General features: G+C 34.7%; 1 protein-coding gene across 1 annotated transcript; it reads left to right on the forward strand.

Moving 5' to 3' along the window:
* The first annotated feature begins 5354 nt into the window (after positions 1-5354).
* Positions 5355-21175, forward strand: snx9a (sorting nexin 9a). The gene is made up of 18 exons (XM_084097232.1): positions 5355-5719; positions 8662-8748; positions 9075-9149; positions 9522-9608; positions 14565-14664; positions 15923-16067; positions 16155-16242; positions 16368-16493; positions 16598-16715; positions 17040-17170; positions 17412-17515; positions 18125-18228; positions 18366-18443; positions 18556-18632; positions 18880-18969; positions 19919-20033; positions 20159-20250; positions 20353-21175. The coding sequence occupies exons 1-18, from the start codon at positions 5708-5710 to the stop codon at positions 20398-20400; spliced, it is 1677 nt and encodes a 558-aa protein (XP_083953358.1). The 5' UTR covers positions 5355-5707; the 3' UTR covers positions 20401-21175.
* Positions 21176-21583: the final 408 nt, after the last annotated feature.

The raw sequence follows: 21583 nt of genomic DNA on the forward strand, positions 1-21583 counted from the left end.
GCGCAATAAAATAAAATGTAATAAATATGATATTGTATCTAAATAAATATAAATATCACCAGAGGGAGATTTGCAATAATACTAGGGCTTGACAACAGATCACAGCTGCCATAAAACACACACACACACACACACACACACGCAAATCACATATACGTGCAAGTATGCACAAAAGCATCTCTAAAGTACAGACAAATACTGCCCTTTTGTCATTCACAGGGAAATGTTATTTGTCCTCAAAACAAAACTTTATAAATGTATAAAAATATATTGTCTCATTTGTCAGTTGCAAGGGTTTCTGTATGACTGGCTGTGAATAATATGTGTATAAGTTTACATTTGCGCCAGCATTATTCTGAACGTATTGATCAGTCACCAGGATTGCTGATCAATGTCCTGAACTACGTTCCTGCACAATAAACATCTCGCACGAAGCAAAAACTAAAGTAAATGAAACCATAATTAGTCTACATCATTATAGCAGTATTCAAAAGCTGTGAGGGAATTCAATGGAAGAAGGGAGGGGTTTGTTTATTGAGATTTCTGATCAATATGAAAACTTTGCTTTTAAACATGACGTGGGTTGAAGAGCTTTTTTTCTGCAAGTAGAATTTTTTTTGTAATTGTGGGACTTTTATGGCATTTCCATGAAATGAGAACCACTTAAACTTACAGCTGGGTGATATTTGATTACTAAAATTCTGAATGTACCTGTAAGTTAAAGGGTAATAGAGAATGGGACACAATTCTTTATTTTTACCTTGCTAACAAACTAAAAAGAGCAAAAGGCAACTCTATAATGTGTCAAATCTGGTCTGTTTTAATAGGCTTTATGCTGAACGTCACATCAACAAACAGGAAAACAGGTCTCATTGCAGGTCTCACTGCACTGCATCTAAATGTTAGTGAGAAAAATAAAATAAAAAACACATTTGAATATCAATCTGCATAAGCGATGGACATTGGTTGAGCTGATCTTTGAAGGGATCTTGAATAAAACTGCTCTATATTTAGCATATAGGCCTAAAGACCTGAACCAGAAGCGATGCGCCCCGAAACTTCCGGTTATTAGCAGAAATATTTGGAAATTTAACACTTAATTTAACATGTAATTACATTAAAGATGATTGTGAACACATGGGGTAAGTGCAAATGTGTGTATAAACTAAGCTATCAGGCTAATTCATGTATCTGTATGCTATGCTAGTACATAAGCTCATTATAACATAGTTTAAACAGCATTTTCCCATCATAACATGATGTTGTAGGAATTGCTAAAGAGAGTAAAAAGTAATTTGAGCCAATTGGATCGCTTGGGGTCCTAAAAGAAACCCGATTTCGAGGAGGACCTGATTTGTCACCACACATGTCTTAGTGCCAGGTACTTTCTGCTGCCGAACCCCCTCATATGGAAGTTTGTTGCGGATCTTTTACTAAAGTCTGTCAGAGTTTAGTTTGTAAGCAACATATTCAAGTAGGCCTATTAATAAAGAATGAATAGTGTAAAATAGTGTTTATCTGGACATGCGATCAATAAATAGAAAAGGACCAAAACCACAGCCTCATTAGGCTACTATTTTGCACCAGCAAACTGCATCCATTAACCATTTAATGAAAATCTTTTCTAATCTAAATGAGTGTTGATTTATTTGATGTGCATTAGCCTTTTCAACGCTAAAAGAAGAGTATACACCTGTGATGCTCTCAAAGATATCCCATTGACACGAGTGCTCTGAAACTGAGCACAATGAACTTTTTGGCACACTCCATTAACCAAGTAATTCATGACCTCTGAACACAGAATTTTCTTTGGCAACACGAGAGCATTGATAATTAATATGGCTGGGGTAATTTGCAGGTGCAGATCTTGATTTATTCTTAGCCCTTTCAGGATACAAAAACCCCTAAAGGAGCAGGGGCAAATAATCAAAGAGCAACATTTCTGAGTCAATTCATTCAGGTTATATATAAATATATCTAAAACCATTTTAGCTGAAGAACACTTTAATAAACTGACTGTCCACCCTTTATTTGGGATAATTTATTGTGATAACAGAGGTTAAGCGACACACTCAATGTTTTATTAATCAACAATATGCAGATAGTTACCGACACATTAAAAACTAGAAGCAGTTCATTAAATCAAATTAAAGTGCATACTTCATCTGTTTTTGTAAGCTATTAACACCTCATAAATAATACATAGTACATGCAACTCGTGCTTACAACCACAGAGACTGAAAAGACTGTGTTATAGAGACCTCTACTGTTCTATGCTTGTAAATGCATTTTCATTTCACCTGAGGTTCGTTTTCACTCGCTTTGTGAAATATTACATTACAACAAACATTCTGTATTAAACAGTGATTCTATAATGTAGCTTTGAGTGAACTTTAGGGAAATAAACTATCTTTAAACGCATTTTTCACTCTCTCACTAGTTTATTGGCATGCATCACATCAGGAGAATTCAGTTTTTCCTCTCTCTCTCTCTTTGAATATCATGAAAATTCCCACCACATTTCCACCACACCTCATGATGTATAGTTTAATAGAAATGACAATTTGAACACTTATGGAATAAAACTCATTTGTCTTGCTAAGGCTATTTTCATAAACTATACCTTTTTTTGTACGCTAATAGACACAACTAATAATATTTTCACACTTTGTATAATTAGATTTCTCTTTATTTTCCTCACACATCACATTTGAATTAATTTGCTCATATTTTTAGGTTCTTCACTGTCTCCTTTATAAATAAGTACACTATCTTTGAAAAAACATTATGAATTTAGCTTGACTTTTTTACAAAATTGTTTGGTGTGACGGAAACAACACTACAACCATGACATAGCTATATATATAATATAGAATAGTTATCTAAATGATAATGATAAAAAAGTAAAATAAAGCCTATATATATATTTTAGTTTTTTTTATCATTATCATTTAGATTAGTATTCTATATTATTTTTTATGATGGATTTTCACATTTTAATATTGAAATGTAAAAAAAACAATAATATGATCCTCATACTTTATAGGCACTATAACAAAAAAAGACAAAAGCTGAAATTTGTGTTCCTTAATGAATCTGTCTGCACACAAGTTCGGCTTCTTACTGTATATTATTGGTATAAAGATGAAAGCAGATAATTTCACATTTTTGTATGCACATTTGAAGCAGTATATAATTATTATGTGTTCAGTCAGTTTTCAGTCTGTGAAACTGGATATAATCTATATTATTTTTAAAAATGCATCAACCAAGAGTGAAGCCATAATAGAAAATAAAAACAAAGTCTGCTGTTAATTTGATAAGCCTTAAATTTGTTGGAAGAAAGTACATTCTTTGTGTAGAAGTCAAAAAATACCAAGCGATACAGTTAAATATAGTTGCCAATGTGAGTGATATTTCATCATCTTTTTTTCTTTTGGGCAAAGTTATGCACATTAACCCAGAGAGGAACAAATAAAGATCACAGAATGTAAAGGGTGTATTAAATTAGCAGCACCCCAGACGTCCTGGAAGATCTTCCAGCACCTGCATCTATCTCTCATTGACTCTCATCTCCCCTCACTCATCAGTATTCCCACACAAGAGAGAGAGAGCATCTCTGTTTGGGTGTTCTCCCTTCTGTCTCTCCTCAGGCTGATGTGGAGGACAGTGAACAAAAGTGGAACACAATCAGTACTGAGCAGCTGCTGGCATCCTGACCCCCAACCCACCCAACCCCTCTGTCTCCCACTCCCTCACTCAGACACACACACACACACACACACACACACACACACACACACACACACACACACACACACACACACACACACAAAAGCCTTGAAAATGACCACATAACCTTCACCAAACTGGGAATCTCCCTAGGCAACTGAGGGAGTTCTGCTCAGGTGGGACTGTATTCCAGTAAATCATCAGTGTCATGAGCTTACATGTACACACACTCACCTACTTCAAGTCTTTCAAATGTGCTCACACGCTGCTCTCAACTTTACATGGATGGATGGATGGATGGATGGATGGATGGATGGATAGACAGACAGACAGACATACAATGTTTCACTGAATACACTTCTAAAGTTCGAAAGCCTTTTCAAAGTTCAATTTTGTTTTAAAAATGGTCAAAAAGAAATAGCTTTGTCTAATTTTTGTTGTTTTGTTTTACTTTTTATTGTCAAACTGAACTTAACTAGCACAAAAAAATTCAAGCTGAAGTTAGGTGACGGCTTCATCAAAACGTATGATAAACAGTATTATATGAAATTCTTTTTAGACATGCCTTTGCATGCCACGTGTTGTCCTAATGTACAGACTCAATCAACCAGCATAAAAAAACAACAAATCCACACAACATCAATTATGAAATCATGGACCGTAGACACTATCAAATGCTAAAGAATAATAGTATGTTTTAAGAGCAACCGTGCAATGAAGAAGAATAGGCCTACAGCATTTTGGCTGTAAAAAAATATCAATTTCTTACATTATTTCTTCATAGGGGCAAGATTTTTAAATAAGCAAAGTTTACTTCAAAATAGAGCCTAAATGACACACTGTCAGAAAAGGGGGTACAGTAGGAGTCCATTTCTGTCCCCCAAGGTACAATCTACACTAATGTACCCCATAGGGCTTATTATTGGACCTTAAGGTACATATATGTACCCTTTTGAGGGTCAAAAAGCATTAAAAGGTACATATAATGGTAATTAATTGTAGGTTAAGGTACAATATTGTACCCTTGAGGGTACAGCCCCAGTGACAAGCCCTAAAGGTACAATTATGTACTTTATTTTCTGAGAGTGCATAGTGATTCCAAACATTGACTGTACTCAAACAAATATATTAATAAGCATATGTGTGTGTATACGGTTAACAGTCCAAAAATCTAAAAGGAACTCAATGGAAGGCTAGTGATAAATAGAGCATTGGATGAAAAACACTATAGTTGCTATAGCTTGGGAATTTGACTTGCCTTTTAAGACCAGTAGATGGCAATCTTACCTCAACATGGGTGTACACATATTTGGTGCAATTCCTTGCTTATTGTCTATTTTTTTTCTCACCGTCATTCCTTTTTTACCTACATGTTAGTGACAATGGCAGTGAAGTCCTGTTTCTGAAGAAGCCGTTCCTTCAGCAAACCTGCTCTGGGCTCTGACACACCTCAGCACGGTCACAAACACTGTTTCATTACTACAAAACAAGGATTTCAAATTAAACCTTTTGCATAAAAAGCTTAAATAATAATAATTAAATAATTAAAATGCCTGGGTTTTTTTTAAACAAAATTTGAATAAATGCTGAAATCTTATGTTTCATTGCATAATGTCTCTGTTGTTTACTTGAGCTTTTTCTGGGCGGTGTGTGAGTTGGAGGAAGAGCTGCTCTGACAGCTCAATAAGTCATACATTTTGAGGCCAATGTGCCAAAGTTTTCCGGGTCTGAGTTAGGGAAAGAGGACGAAACTTCTACATTTTCAACGCCCATTTCTCGTTATATGGGTCAGATAACTGGATTTTATCGAGCTATGTTTTGCTAATCGAGAGCGGCCACTGCTGCATTAGCCTACACAAAAACAAACGCGTATTTTTCGCTACATTTAGGGACAGAAAGGTTTGTTTTTACCACGTTTTGTTTATTTTATGAGCTCATATCGCATGTTAATGGTGATTAAATTATTGATACCACGATGGCAGTGAAGGTAAGTTCTGGCATAACACTGGGATGAACACTACTAATGAAATGAATGTGGCGCATTATGTATTTGTCTCATATGGACTACAGCGAGCAATGATTCATGTTGCATCGTAGCTTGTTGTAGTTCATCGGTGTAGTTTATTATATACACTGCATTTTACACTAAAATACCACTCGAAAAATGTTCAACATAACCTAAAGAGTTTTATTTGACGAATTCTACCGAAATGGGTTTATTAGTTAGCAAGAAAAACCTGTGGTCATTTCGCTGGTCTTGAGACTTGTATGAACTGTACTGTACTGCACTGTGTGTCTGTTGCTAAAACAGATGCCCTATTCGTGAATGAATTGTTCTATTGAGCCGGATCTTTTCAATGAATCGTTTTCTGGTGGGGGAAAGATGCCCCCCCATCCATGTGTATGATGATGATGCATCAGCCAATGTGTTATTATTGGAAATAAATACACACATTTGCTAATTTAGTTGTTACAAAATGTAAAATTATTCAGAGGACATCAGAGGCGAAAGCTAGCCAGTAGCTAATTAAAAAAAATTAAAGTTTTTTTTAGAAAGAATTTAGGTTAAATGACTTGGATTTATGCGCTGTATCGGGAGTAGAACACATGAAACTAGAATATACATCTTAATAGAGTGTGCCTTTTTGGAACTTTTTATTTGGAGCATGTAACACTGGGATGTCAGGGAACACGTGCTAAATTAATTACGTCATGATGTACAGGAATTGCTGAAGGTGTTTTTCTTTTCAAGTTTTCAACATAGTGAAATATTAGGGGAGCAAAAAAAATAGTTTTAATAGCTTTGGAACTATTTTCACAAGTACGTGATATATTTCAAAACTCTCAATACAACATTACAAACTGATCACACAGGTAGTATTTCATTGAAAACCTGCTCTTCTGCTTTCATCAGGGTTGTATATGTTTCCACACGGTCAAAACACAAGATTATTGTGACATGTACAGGAACTATACATGATACTGTAAGCCTTTTGAAACAAGTAAGTGCTTGTTCTAGTGCATTGAGCAATGGCATTTATTGTTTACTACTGTGCTGTATATACACAGAAAACAAATTGGTGTATGATTTACTTGTCTTGTAAAACATACTCAAATAATCAATTGTTTTATTTACAACTTAGAATTATTATTTATTTTTTTTGCAATGTAGCCTACAGACTTTGTGGGTTTTCTTTACAAAATGGTTTTACAGTATGACTGAATTGATACTGCAGTTGACCTTTTCAGACTGGGGTGAGTTAGAGTCATTTAGTCTGTGTTTATCACATTGTATAAAAAATATGGCTATGACTTTATTTGATTCATCAGTCTCCATCCTTTCAATGGGGCTCATGCCCACCTCTTTAGCATTTCTTGTACACAAAGTCATTGATTGTTTCCCTTTGCTTGCAGTCTATTCTGCATACACACACACACACACACACACATTCTTGTACATCTATCTTTATGAGGACATTCATTGACACAATGCAATCTCTAGCCGCTTACCCTAACCTTACCCATCACAACTAAGTGCCTAACCCGAACCCTTACCCTAAACCTACCCTTAACCTAATTATAACCTTATCCCTAAAACCAAGTCTTTCTTGACCCTCAAACAGGTCTTTAAAGGGGTCTCAGAAAGTGAGGACTGGCCAAAATGTCCTCACTTTACTCTCTTTGTCCTCGCTCCAATGGTCTAAAACTCAAACTGGTCCTCACAAAGATAGTTGTACAAGTACACACACACGCACTTTGAAAATATACTTTGAAAGTATATTGCAAACAATTTGATAGTGTTTGATTACGAAATAAATTGGCAATACTGTTACAAGTTAATTTTGTTTGGTTTCAAACATGTAATGCTGAAACACACAAAATAATCAAACATTTTGAAAAAAGCATGATTTGATGATAACCATACAGATCTATTAGATTAAATGAATAAATTTGTTAAATTGGTTAAATATATTAAAACAAATCAGTGCAAATAAAAAGTTGTATGTGCATTATGAAAAATAAAAAATATATATTTTTTAATTGTGTGCATGTATATTATTAGGTTTGAACAATCTGTTGGGGAATTCATCACTTACTTAAAGAAAAAAAAACATATTATCAAAAATTGTCTGTCTCTCAAACCTAATGAGTTGCTTAAAATAGCATTTGTGGCAATAGATGCAGGTTCTGAGTCAAATGTACACAAACGGTTAGCTGACTTGAAACCCACTCCAAAATGCTGTCTAGGTAGGCAGCTCATTAGATCATTATGGCACAGTTCTTTTGTGTCGCCTGTGTCCACCTTATTGCTGTGAACAGGAACATGGTGCATCCTGGCAGGAACAGAACTAAGGGAACATGTCATTCAGTGTACAATGATTTGTCAGCATTATTATTCAAGTGAACACGTCCTTTTGGTATGGATAAACACTTGGCACACTAAATATGAAAGATGAACTTGGTTACAGGTGAAAACCAGAAAACCGGTTTTTATGTTTTGGTTTACATATTGGCTGTGTTGTGTGGTGACTGGTCATGTGGATGAGCCTTTATATGCAGAAATAAGGGTATTAAATCTTCCAGCATTAAGATGGATATTTGTGGAAGATAAGGTGACATTGCTGTGAACAAATGTGTTTCATCATAATATTCTCATTTGGGAACTGTGTAGATGCATTATCAAAAATGGACAAGTTTATATGATTCTTGGAGTTGATGCTGTAGAGTTTTGCTGAATATTTGTCTTTATAATTTGATGTAACATTACACATTTAGCCTACATAGAGGATTAAACTGAAGTTTATTAGTCTTAGGAATGTTTTTCAGTATCAAAACACAGAAGTGAAAGTTTTATTAGTGCCACGCTGAAATATTAATGCCGTTGCTGTTCTGTGTTACCCATATGTTTGCTGTGGGCTTTGTGTTCAGGCTCAGGTATTATATGACTTCACCGCGGAGACTGGCAACAATGAGCTGACTGTTCAAGAAGGTGAAATACTCACAATCACTAACCAGGTGAGGATCAGCACTAATGTTTCAAGATTCACATTTTTTCATATATATATATATAGATAGATAGATAGATAGATAGATAGATAGATAGATAGACAGATAGATAGATATGATATGATATGATATGATATGATATGATATGATATGATATATATCATGTTTTGGGGACTAACTAGTTACATGAAATGGAGTTATGTAATTTAATTACAAAATAAATGCAACTTGTAATCCATTATAGTTATATATATATATATAAACTGCCATTTTTAAAGCTGGCATCAGTACACAAATCTGTATTTCATATCCATTTATATTTTTATTTTTTGTAGAATGTAGGCGGTGGCTGGGTAGAGGCTCGGAATTCCAGAGGAAATGTAGGCCTGGTGCCAGAGGACTATATTGAGGTAAAAAAAAAAAACCACTAATCATGAGCTTTTTTTCTTCTTTCTTATACAGAGCAATAGATGAAATGAGAAAAGTGTGTGACATCATTTACATAGTACTCGAGAGGGGAAGTGCAAAATGAAAATTTGTTTCTGCTGTCTAGACCACATCAGTGAGCAGAGTGCTAGTGTCACCTTCCTGTAGATACAGTCAGCGTGCCTCACATTTAATGTAATTTGACTGGAAATTTGAGAGTTATGTATGCATAAGCAAAAGGCATGGACTGGATATGACAAAAATATACTTATTATATATTATTTCATATTTACTTTTTTTACATATCAGGCTACTTTTTTATGAATATATTCATGAGTATATTATAATGTTTGCAGGTCAACCATGGTTCCACACAAGCATCGGCGACACAGAACATTGGTGCTCACAGCCAAGGTTACAACAACAGCTCAGCAAACACTCAGGTACCACATCAACTATACCATTTTGTGGTGAGCATGCGCTATATGAAATTCTAGCTTAAAAGGCTACAATATGAGTCACAGTATCTGCATGTTGTATTACAGTTCCTCAAATGAAATGTAAAGCAGTGCTCACTAAAAATAGGTTGCCACAACCAACAAAACCCACTATTCAAATTAAAGTTTTTCTTCCTCATTTTCTCAGCCACCTTTTACTAGAAATCCACAGTCATTTAATGAGAGTTCTGGTGAGCATAACATGCACAAAGGCCCTATGTGTCGTCTGCAGTTGAAATCCATTTCCTGTGGAAGCAGGAGAACGAGAGTAAATGGGCCTCATTATAGGACCCGTCTTTCCTCGTCTCTCTTTGTCTTATTAGGTTGTCAGATGTCCTCACTTTGTGTTGTGCACAGCGCCAGTGTGCATGTAACAGTGTTTAAATGCCTGGCAGTCTGCTGATAGATAAAAGTGAAATCTATCTGAGCATTAATCTTAGACCAGGTTCACCATCTGTAGAAAATTTTGGCAGAATTGTAGCAAGAATAAAATGCAGACGATGCCTAACAATTAACTTTTCACCAGTGAATTATACACTATAAGTTAAAATTTGGACATGTTTAACCAAATGTAAGTCCCTTATGATCTTACTAACCTTTTGATTTAAAGGTTTATCCTTAAATGCTTTATTTTAGTCTTGTAGACAAATGTAAATGTATGAATATATATATATATATATATATATATATATATATATATATATATTATATATATTATATATATATATATATATATATATATATATATATATATATATATATATATATATATATTATTTTATTTTTTTCAAAATCTAAATTTAAGTGAATAATATTCTAATTAAAAATACAAAATATATTATTATATATAAATATGATATTTTATTTATATTTAATTATGGATGAGTTACATTGTTAAGGGAAAGTATTAGAAAATTGTTAAATCCACATAAATCCCATTCCCATGTGCTCCAAAAAATATTTACTTTTATATAGAGAGAGACAGGGAGTATGTGTGTGTGTGTGTCTGTGTGTGTGTCTGTGTGTGTGGTTCTTCAGTAATTGATCAGCAAACAAAATTTAAGGGTGAACAGTTTGTGATGAAATTCAATTTACTATGAATATACAAGGGGCTCTGGCGGTAGATTTTACACATTGGATGTCCATATACTGAATTTATCTCCATGGGATGAAGCTTGTCAAGTGTATCTTGAGTACAAGCACCCTTGCATGAAAATTGAGCAAATGGTACAAGTGGAGGAAAGACATATCTAACGACTTAATGTTTCCATCAGCCTTCGATGACTTTAGAGCGATCCACAACACCAAAGTACTAATAACAATAAACACATCAGTAATGTTGTGCTCAGGGAAAATGGTATAGATGCTCTTAATTGGCGAGGCCAGGAAGCACGAAAAATGTTTTTTCTTAGCTGGATGTTAGTCTTTAGCAGGATCAAGGTCAGGTCTATTGATGGAATTGGCCATTAAATCTTAGACTAATGGACTGTGACAAACTCAAGAGCCTTTAGCCTTTTAGTTCTTAAAGCGCATCCAGGCCTTTTTTTAGTGGATAGATTTGAGAGAACTATATTTTTATACCTTATATTCAGTTCAATTGTGACCATCAGCCATTTGTCCAAGAAGTTTTGATTTGTGTGATTCATGGTTTGTAAAATCTCTAAAATGGCAGTTAGATTCTCATTAATGTTGTTTTACACTGGTGATTCAAGTTTTTTTTTATATAAATATTTGTTCTATAGCATGTGCTTATACTGAGTGTCTACATATTCAAATCATGTATAGTTCTGCAAAGAACCTTTGTGTTTCTGAGTGTAAAGAATATTTGAATAATACGACTTTTCTACTATTTGTGCAATGGAAAGGTTCCTTGAATGTTAAAAGCTTTTCATGAAACCATCAATACCAAGAAAGGACCTTTATGTTTAAGATTGGTTTTAGGTGACAGGGCCAGCCTGTTTTGTATGTTATAGGTCAGACATGGTGTTACGGAGCGAATGGTGATTCACAAGCAAATATTATGTGTGAATTTGAATATGAGCCAGCTGCATTTTTGATGCACTTCAAATGTTACATGGCCAACCCAGGAAGAGTGAATCGCTGTAATCTAAATCTAGTTGTGAGGTTGATGGAGCCTATAAAGGGATGTTCCTAGTAAAATTTTGTGTATTCGTAATTTGAGCAGATACCTTATATTTAAATGGGTCAACTGAGGAATAATTCAAGCACAGGTATTGGACGGGGATTGTGGGAAGGAGCTGAGAGAATCCACTTTAAGATTTAGGCAACTTCACTACCTACAAAATGCCAAATCAAATGTCTTTAGGGTCAGCATGGATTTAGATTTGTTTAAAACTAGATGTACCGCATGGCGGTACAAAATATGACCGCCGCTCAGGCCTGCACTGGCTTTCCACAAAAATAAATGACGTGGAGCAATTTGGCTGTATTGCGTGTTTATGTATATACCTAAAAAAAGTAGTAGTATGTGCATGTCTGTCTGTGTGTGTGTGTATGTGTGTGTGTTTGTGTATGTGTGTGTCTGTGTGTGTGTGTGTGTCTGTGCGTGTATGTATGCGTGCGTACATGTGTGTGCGCGTGTGTGTTTGTGTGTGTGTGTCTGTGCATGTGGATTTGTATGTGTGTGTATGGGTGTGTGTCTGTGCGTGTGGATGTCAGTGTGTGTGCATGCTTGCGTTTGTTTGTATTCCTGCATGTGTGTGTGTGACAGTTAGGGTTGCCAGCTTCAGAAAAGGAAAATGCGGGACAATCGTGGTTATTTATAGGAAAATGAGGGACACTCAAAATATTTGTACTGTATCACACAGTGTACGTCATTTCAGTGTATGCAGTTAAGTTTGTGTTTAAAAGGTTATCAGACATAAACACATTTGTATTGCTTAACCTATTTATGTATTTAATTCTAAAAATAATTTTAATGTCATACATGAAAAAAGTCACATTACAAACAAACCATAGTTCAAAATAACAGCATTTATCTAAAATAGAAAGTTTTTTTAACATTATACACTAGGCTTACAGTTCAAAAGTTTGGGGTTAGTAAGATTATTTTTGGGGAAAAAAAATAAAGAAAGTAATTGCCTACTTTTATTCAGCAAGGATGCATTACATTAATCAAAAGTGACAGTTAAGATAATGTTACAAAAGCTTTCTATGTACTTTCTAAAAGCTTTAAAACATTAATAATAATCAGAAATGTTTTTTGAGCATATTATTCCCTCAGGTAGATTACATGTTTTCTTGCGTAGCTGGATGTTAGACTCATGAACAATAATCACGTTGTTTGCATTCGCCAAAATTGATTAGCCGAAATCAAAACGTGGACAGTGAAAGGACCGTTAGCGCGAGACGAGTCCGGCTTGAAGCGGAAGCGACCAGACGGCAGAGGATGTTCGCAAATCAAACAATGATTTGTCTCAAAACAGTGATTAAAAAAAGCTGTGATTGGATGATGACAGGTGTCGGTGATCATTCTCAAGTGTCGTGGTCAGCACTGCTGCTGTTGCTGTTGTATCAGTCAGTGGTTTATCAGCTTGTCAAAAAACAGGACACGGGAGGTCACGCACGGGACAAATAAATTAGGCCCAAAATACGGGACGTCCCGCCTAATTCAGGACAGTTGGCAACCTTAGTGACAGTATCATCCTAAACCAGCAACCCTTCGCTCAACACCACCATCTACAGGCCGATGAGTGTACAGTCACTAAATGTGCACATAAATGAATTTATTTTATACCTCCCCATGGATGAAATTCTACGAAACTTAGCATACCCCCAGAGGATGTCAAGTTAATCATACACATGAAATATGGTGCAGTTCTGAACATCTCAACTGAAGATAGGGGCGATTAAAGCAGAATAATATTGCATTTTCATTTTTTATGGGAGGGGCGCAAATCACAAATGAGTGATTATGGGCTAGGTTGATGTGGGCCCTTAAGACCAACATACCATAAAAATTTCTTCATCCTCGGTGCCACGGTTCAGGTAGTTATTTAGGAAAAACTGCATTTTTTGGGTTTGGGGGGGCCCAGCGCGGGGGGGGAGTGGCCCCCGGGGACCAAACGAAAATTTTCCGTAAAAGTCTAGTGGGGCTACATGCTCACCAAATTTCATGTTCCCCGGTGTTTCAGTGTCCCTGGTATCGTTGACGAAAAATTCAGTAGATGACGAAAAAAAAAAAAAACTTAATGATAATGAATAATGATTTAAAGGGGTGGTATAATGCCCTTTTCACAAGATGTTAAATAAATCTCTGATGTCCCCAGAGTGTGTATGTGAAGTTTTAGCTCAAAATACCCCAGAGATATTTTATATAGCATGTTAAAGTTGTCAATTTTTAAGGGTGAGCAAAAACGCACCGTTTTTGTGTCTGTCCCTTTAAATGCAAATGAGCTGCTGCTCCCAGCACAGAGGGCGGAGCTACAAGAGCTTGCACTCACACAGACATGCACTGAAAATTTCAAAAACGTTTAGCCTTTTATGTTCAAACTGGAGTCAGAAAGATGGAGACTCAAGAAGAAGTGACAACATGTAGACAACGTTTCTGAATGGTTATTTGATGAATTTATGTAGCTTATGTGTAGTTATCTTCTAGTTATTGATTAGCATATTCTGTCTTGATAATCTATAAATCGTGTTCCGGGGGTGGGGTTTATGTAAATTTTAGGGTTAGTGATGTCACTAACCTGGGAGGAATGTCGTGTAGTCCCTTCCATGCCGTTTGTTGTAGTCCTTAAAAAGCAATTTCTTTGAAAGAAAATATCTCCCTTTGCTTTGAACTTTGAGCATTGTAACTTTGCAGATGTTTATTACACACTAACTAAAGTTAGAAAAGTGAAATCATAATCAACCACCCCTTTAATGTTGTCTTTTATTTAGGGGGTTAATGGAAATGAGGCTTGGACTGCCACAACATGGTCTAACAACAACCCAGCCGACAACTGGAACTACACTGAACAGGAACCAGCAGGCAATAATGGTAAAAGGAAAACATTTACAGTACATTATCTTTATCTTTATGATTATCTGTCTATAACTATCTACAATATTGTTCTAAAGTTTGGGGTCAGTAATTAAGAAATTAATACTTTTTTCAGTAAGGAAGCATTACATTGATCAGAACTGACTGTAACACCATTTATACATTTATTTTGACCATAATTTTATATAATAAAAAAAAGAAAAGATATTATAGGCTCCAGCCGTCCCATGATCCTGCAGAGGGTAATCGGTATGGTGAATGGATGGATAAATTATATGCGTTTGAACTATCTATTCATTAAAGAATCCTGAAAAAAAAGTTTCACGGTTTCCAAAAAAGCAACACAACTGTTTAACTTCTGAAGGGTCATGTGACACTGAAGACTGGAGTAATGGCCACTGAAAATTCAACTTTGCCATCACAAGAATAAATTACATTATAGAACATATTAAAATGGAAAAATGTTATTTTAAATTGTACTGTAATTATATTGTAATTATATTAATGCATTTACTGTATTTGAGATCAAATAAATGCAGAATTGTTGAGATTTAAGAGACTTTTATCAAAAACATAAAAAAATCTTACCGACCCCAAACCTTTGAACGGAACTGTATAACGTATCTCAAGTTTAACTTCCTCCTGTGTGAAAGCGTTTCTTATTTGGGCACATGTACATTCTGTAACAGGTACAGCTCATGAATGATTTTGCTGCTTTACTGTCTACAGCTGTACGTCATGTGGTCTGAAAAACCATCTGCTTTGTTATGAGGACTTTGAACTTTCTCTAATACATCAAGATCTTTTAACATGCTATAGTTAAAGCCATAAATAAGCTCTTAATGCAACTGAGGTAGCCAAGTATTGTATGTGGAAGTCACTGGGTAACTGCATTGGTATTTTATAATAATCACTACAGTTTGCTTTGTTGATGCCTGTTATAGTTGTTCTGAAATAAGCTGAGTGTAATATATTTACATTTGTGCAAGGAAGCAGATCCTTTTCTGGCCCCTCCATATGTGTTCAGTATGAATACCATTGTGAAAAATAATTTCACTTTAGCATACTTTTTTATGCAGTCTTTTTATTCACCACAACCGTAACAATAACGGCACAGAGAAACAAAATTGTTGGATTCATTTTCAGAACGATCTTTTCCAGCTGATGAACGATAAAAACACAGACAGCCAATCAGAATCAATCCTGCTTTTAAGAGCTCGTCTTGTATATGATGATGATTTGTTGTGTCACATAGGTTCTGTCTATTCCTTTGATGAGGAATGGGACGATGATTCCGATGATGGAAAGTCAACAGGCGGTTATGGAGGTTCCCAAACGGAAGAGGGCGTAACGATGCAGCGAGGCGGGGGTCACTCTACAATGAAAATAGCACTCAACAAGTAACGTTTTAGTTTTAATAACTGACAGTAATAAGATTTCATTAATAAAATGAACTATAATAATGCTTATCTCATCTTTTCCCATAGGTTTCCAGGGTTCTCCAAGACTCCAAATCCAGAGCTGTATCTGCTTACCAAGCACATAGCTAAAGGAAACGACACACTGCCCATTTATGTAAGTTATTTGACTTTGTCATGTGATTTGAAGAGTGATTAGTCTGAATAACAGAATAATCAAACAACTCTGGGTTTGGATACATTAACACGTTAATATTTATTTGATTAATGTTTGTTTTGCAGGCGGGTGAGGTGGGTCCAGTATGGCTGTATCCACAAATTCAATTAGATTGTGTAGTGGCTGATCCCAAAAAGGGTTCAAAAATGTATGGCCTGAAGAGTTACATTGAATACCAGGTCACACCTAATGTAAGTTTCTTTGAAACTCCTCTCAGGACTGCTTGAATAATATTGACATTCTGTAATTGTTTTGCTAACGTGTCTTGGATTATTTTTTTATTTTTATTTTTCAGACTACTAACAGACCTGTCAATCACAGATACAAACACTTTGACTGGTTATATGAAAGGCTTGTGGACAAGTTTGCTTGTGCTCTACCCATCCCATGTTTGCCTGACAAGCAAGTTACAGGTGACATCTCTCTGGTCACTTTAGACCAGCTTCTTGCACCATTTTCCATTTTGTTCACTTTCTGTAGGCCCATTCACACCAAGGACGATAACTATAATGATAAAGATATAGTTCTAAAACTATACCACAACTATAACGGTAACGATAAAAACATTGACATGCAATCTCAACCCATCCTTCTTTAGTAAGCTCAAGCATTTAAAGCGGCAGATTGGTGTGGATGCTAATAGTTATCTATATAGTTATCGTTCTTGTGTGCACGCCTGCACAGGCCTTGTTTTTGGCTGGTAGACTCTCTAGCATCTGTCTTCCATTCCTCTTTAGGCCGATTTGAAGAGGAATTTATCAAAGTTCGCATGGAACGCCTGCAGGGCTGGATGTCCCGCATGTGCCGGCATCCGGTGATCTCAAACAGTGAAGTTTTCCAGCTCTTCCTTAACTACAGAGACGAGAAGGTGCATTTGCTTAAATATTTGTAAAGTAATAGACGTACAGTTTTATATACTGATATAAATGCATAGTCAAATAATGCATACAAACAGTTAAGGAGCTCTTCTGTTGAGTGTTGCCATGTGTTTGCTGATATTGAGATCACATACTTTAGAAGTGTTTTACAGTGTTATATATGAACTTTGGCTAGTGAATAGGTAAGTTGCGCAGTGTTGTAAGACATGTTTTATTTGTTGTTTCTATTAGGAGTGGAAAATAGGGAAGCGGAAAGCAGAGAGAGATGAAGTGGTGGGAGTGAAAATCTTCTCCACCATAGATTCAGAACTCCCAGAGATAGATCCTACTCAAGTGTGAGGCAATTTTTTTTTCTTCTAAAATTAATACAATTATTTTTTAATTTGTAATGTTTAATTATATAAAAATCATCAAACCCTTTAATTATATCACAAAATCTATTCAATTAATATTTTATTCAAAATGTTGAATTATATAAAAATACCAACTATTATTTCAATAAGTATAATATGAATTATGATTTATAATTATTGTAAATGAATAAGAATTATAATTATTAAAGAATATAATTATTATATGAAATCTATAATATCATTCAGATTTTGGGTTCATAAAGATTTTTCTTAATCTTTTCTCATTAAGAAATGTTTTTTTGAGCAGCAAATCAGCATATTAGAATGATTTCTGAAGGATCATGTGACACTGAAAATTCAGCTTTTCCATCTATTAATTACATTTCAAAATATATTAAAATAGAATATATATATATATATATATATATATATATATATATATATATATATATATATATATATACATATTTGTATAAAATAAAGAGACATTAAATCTTACCATCCTCAAATATATTATACACATTTAATAATTTCTTATAACTTTATATATTTATTTAATAAACAATGGTCTTGTCTTGATGTGATTTGTAGGGAGCAGAAGTTTGAAACGTATAGCCAGTTTAGTAGATCTATGGACAACAGTGTTAAGGAACTACTGGCTGTTGGGAATCTTCACTGGAAGAGATGTACAGGCCGTGAGTTCACGTATTTCCTCATTGCCACAGTAAATCTATATTTACTATACTGTCAAAAAAGATATGTTCATTATTTCATTACTGTTACTATTTTGTGATTTGTCCTAAGTAAATAAATTCTGTTTTTAAACCAACAGCATTGCAAAAGGAGTATCGGCAGATTGGAAAAGCATTTCAGAACCTGTCATCAGTTTTCAACACCAGTGGATACCAGAGTAAGAAACTACAGCTTTGTGTTATTAAAATGCTTTCATATCATGTTCACAGTTCAAATATTAATACTTAATGATTACCTAATCATGGGGGTTTTTTGTACCTTATTTTCAGGGGAATCAACTCTGACAGAGGCATTAACTGCAACAGGGAAAACATATGAAGAAATAGCAGAAATGGTTGCAGCACAGGTATCAGAAGTACATTTCCTCAATATAAATACTTTAAAAACTCTTCAGTCCTTGAACCTCTGCCAGTGCCGGTCACTCATTATTAGCATGTTCCCTTACATCCTCTGCTGCTATTTCCACAGTTTGATAGAATTGTAACCATCAAGGTTTCCCAATGATAACGACATCCGTGATTTCTGTTTTTAGTTTTATCCATGAGTTTAAGCCATTGTTTACGGATTCAATAATGATAACATTTGTTTATCAGCCAAAAAAAGATCTACACTTCCTGTTGGAAACAAACCACGAATACAAGGGACTACTGGGCTGCTTCCCTGACACAATAGGAGTTCACAAGGTAAACCTTTCACCTTTTGCTTAAATACATTTAGTCCCAGCTAACAGGGAACGTTCTCAGAACTTTGGCTAACGCAAGGTTCTCTCTAAGTTATGAACAAACATTATTCCGGTAACGTTAATAGAGTGTTCATTCAAAGTTATCTGGTCTGGTTAAAATGTTAGCACAAAAATGTTATTTATACATCATTCATGATTTTAATTTTTTTTTTTTTTTTTTTTCTGAAATGTTACTACTTGATTCAGAACGTTCAGAGAACATCATAAGTAACGTTCCCATAATGTTTGCAAAATTATAAAATTTAATGTTCCCTTAACAGCCTAATAACCAATATTTTTTATTTTTTTTAAACATTTTAAAAAAAAAATGGATGTTTTGAACGTCTGGGAACATTCAGAAATAGCATTTTCATAAATTAATTGAAATATCAAAACATTCTTAGAATTTATTTATGTTATTTGTGTTAGGTGGGGTTTTTCATTTACATGATTGATATTTTGTATGTTGTAATTTAATTTAAACGTAAATTACTAAAATGCCTTTTTTCTTTTCTGAATTTATAAATCTGTGTTCAATGATGTCATAAAATGTTTAAGATGATGGTTTAAAAAGCGTTTTTCTTTTACACCTGGAAATAAACTAAGTTTAAGGATTACCAAGAGAGTACACTTTTTAAAAAAAATAATTTTTTGTTTCAAAATATATATTTTCAGTATTTATTATTTTATCGTTAATGAATTATATTTCAATAATTAATTTATTATCATTTGTTTTTCAGTGCATCTTTTCTTTCAAATTGTTATGTTGAGAATATAATTTGTAATGGAAAATAGTAGAAATAGTTCACAATTGAAGTATTTTTAATACTGTTCTCAGACTTATCTCATAATGTTATTATTTAAACTATTATTTATTTAAATGAGCATTTAAACCATTTTTTCCCCCTCAGGCTGCCATTGATAAAGTGAAAGAGGCTGATCATTTGGTGGCAATTAATAAAATTAGCCAACAAGACAAACACACAATGGAAAAGAATCTCAGCACCATGTCTTATGCATTGCAAGGTACGTTAGTAAAGTGTTGTCTATCTAAGACCCTTTGTCACAGTGGTCCTTTATATGTGAACCCGTGTCCGTAATTGTAGTGTTAGTCACACATGTAATCTTAGACTTGCCATCTGTGCGTTTAGCGGAGATGAATCACTTCCATAGCAACCGTATCTATGACTACAACAGACTCATGCAATTCTACCTGGAGGAACAGGTGAAATTCTATGAAACGGTGAGTGGAGGCGGGATTCTAGCTTGTATGGACACCATAAACACGATGAATGTAATGCAGTATAGTATATATGTAACATTCTGCTTTGTTCTCATTGGATAGATTGCTGAAAAGCTGAAGAAAGCGCTCGGTCAGTATACCACCATGTGAGGACACACTCTATAAACAGCAATACTCATCAAACTGTGGAACATCAAGAAAAGATGCTGCTTTTGCTTTGTTTATGCTAGTTCACAATTAGCCATGTTTTTACGGAGCCCCTAAAGGGACATGGTGAATGAAAAAAATATGCGATAGGAGGAAAAATGATATAATTGCTTGTGCGTTCCCTTGAGAAACTTTGCGTTCGAGTTTCTCGGGGGAATGTAAATCTTTTGCAAGCAAATGCAATGTTTCTTGCATATTTTTCCATCACCATGGGCTCAGAATTAATTTTGTATTACTGCTTTGTAACATAGAAAAAAATAGGTTATAAGGGAACAAACAATGCACATCATATGATGTTATTCATTAACCAAATATTTTGTTCACAAGAACAAGAGAAATTCAAATCTTAACTGTCACGTAAGCTAATGTAACACTCCCTAACATTAAGATTTTTAATTTTCTCTGAGTAAAAAGGTCTCTCAGGGATGCATACGCTCAGACTGGGCCTTCTAAACCAAAATGGGGTTTATTAATGTCTTAATTAAATTGTCTGGTAATATATTGTTTTCTTGTAGTATGTAAAATTAAATATGTCAGAGATGTAAAAGTGGTATGTATTGGATAATAGCAATAAGGACATTGTCTTTTACCTGTGGTAAAATGTTCTATGCAAAACAAAACTAAAATGTCATATATCACACTCAGTGTATAAAAAGTGTTTTTAACTAAGCCCATTAGTGTGTAATAAATCTTTCTTTATACCTTTCCAAGTCTGCGAGGAGAGTTGTGATGGTCGGCATTGCTCTGCATTTTTGGCCTAGTATCAAAATTGATTTTGCAGTTCAAGCAAGAGCACAAAAATATCATTTTGGAGAAGATAGTAGATCCAGTATTTTCCAGATCCAGAGTCAGTTTTTTCCTCTTCTAAAGAGGAAACAAATCTTTGACCTCAAAAAAGGAAAAAGAGGAAATGAGCATGATGACCTCAGCGTGTGTTTGAATTTAAAGGGAAAGTGACTTCACACAAGAAAACACTGGCTGCTTCTCTTCTTAAATTGCATGCTTCCCGACTATATAGAGGGTGAAAATGAGTATGTGAAAATATTAGTATGTACAAATTCACTGCATTCATTATAGAGTAGTCAAAGAGTACCCGGATGACCTACTACTTCCAGCGAGATGCTGA

Source organism: Abramis brama, assembly GCF_963993115.1.
Source record: "Abramis brama genome assembly, chromosome: 21".
Taxonomy (NCBI): Eukaryota; Metazoa; Chordata; class Actinopteri; order Cypriniformes; family Leuciscidae; genus Abramis; species Abramis brama.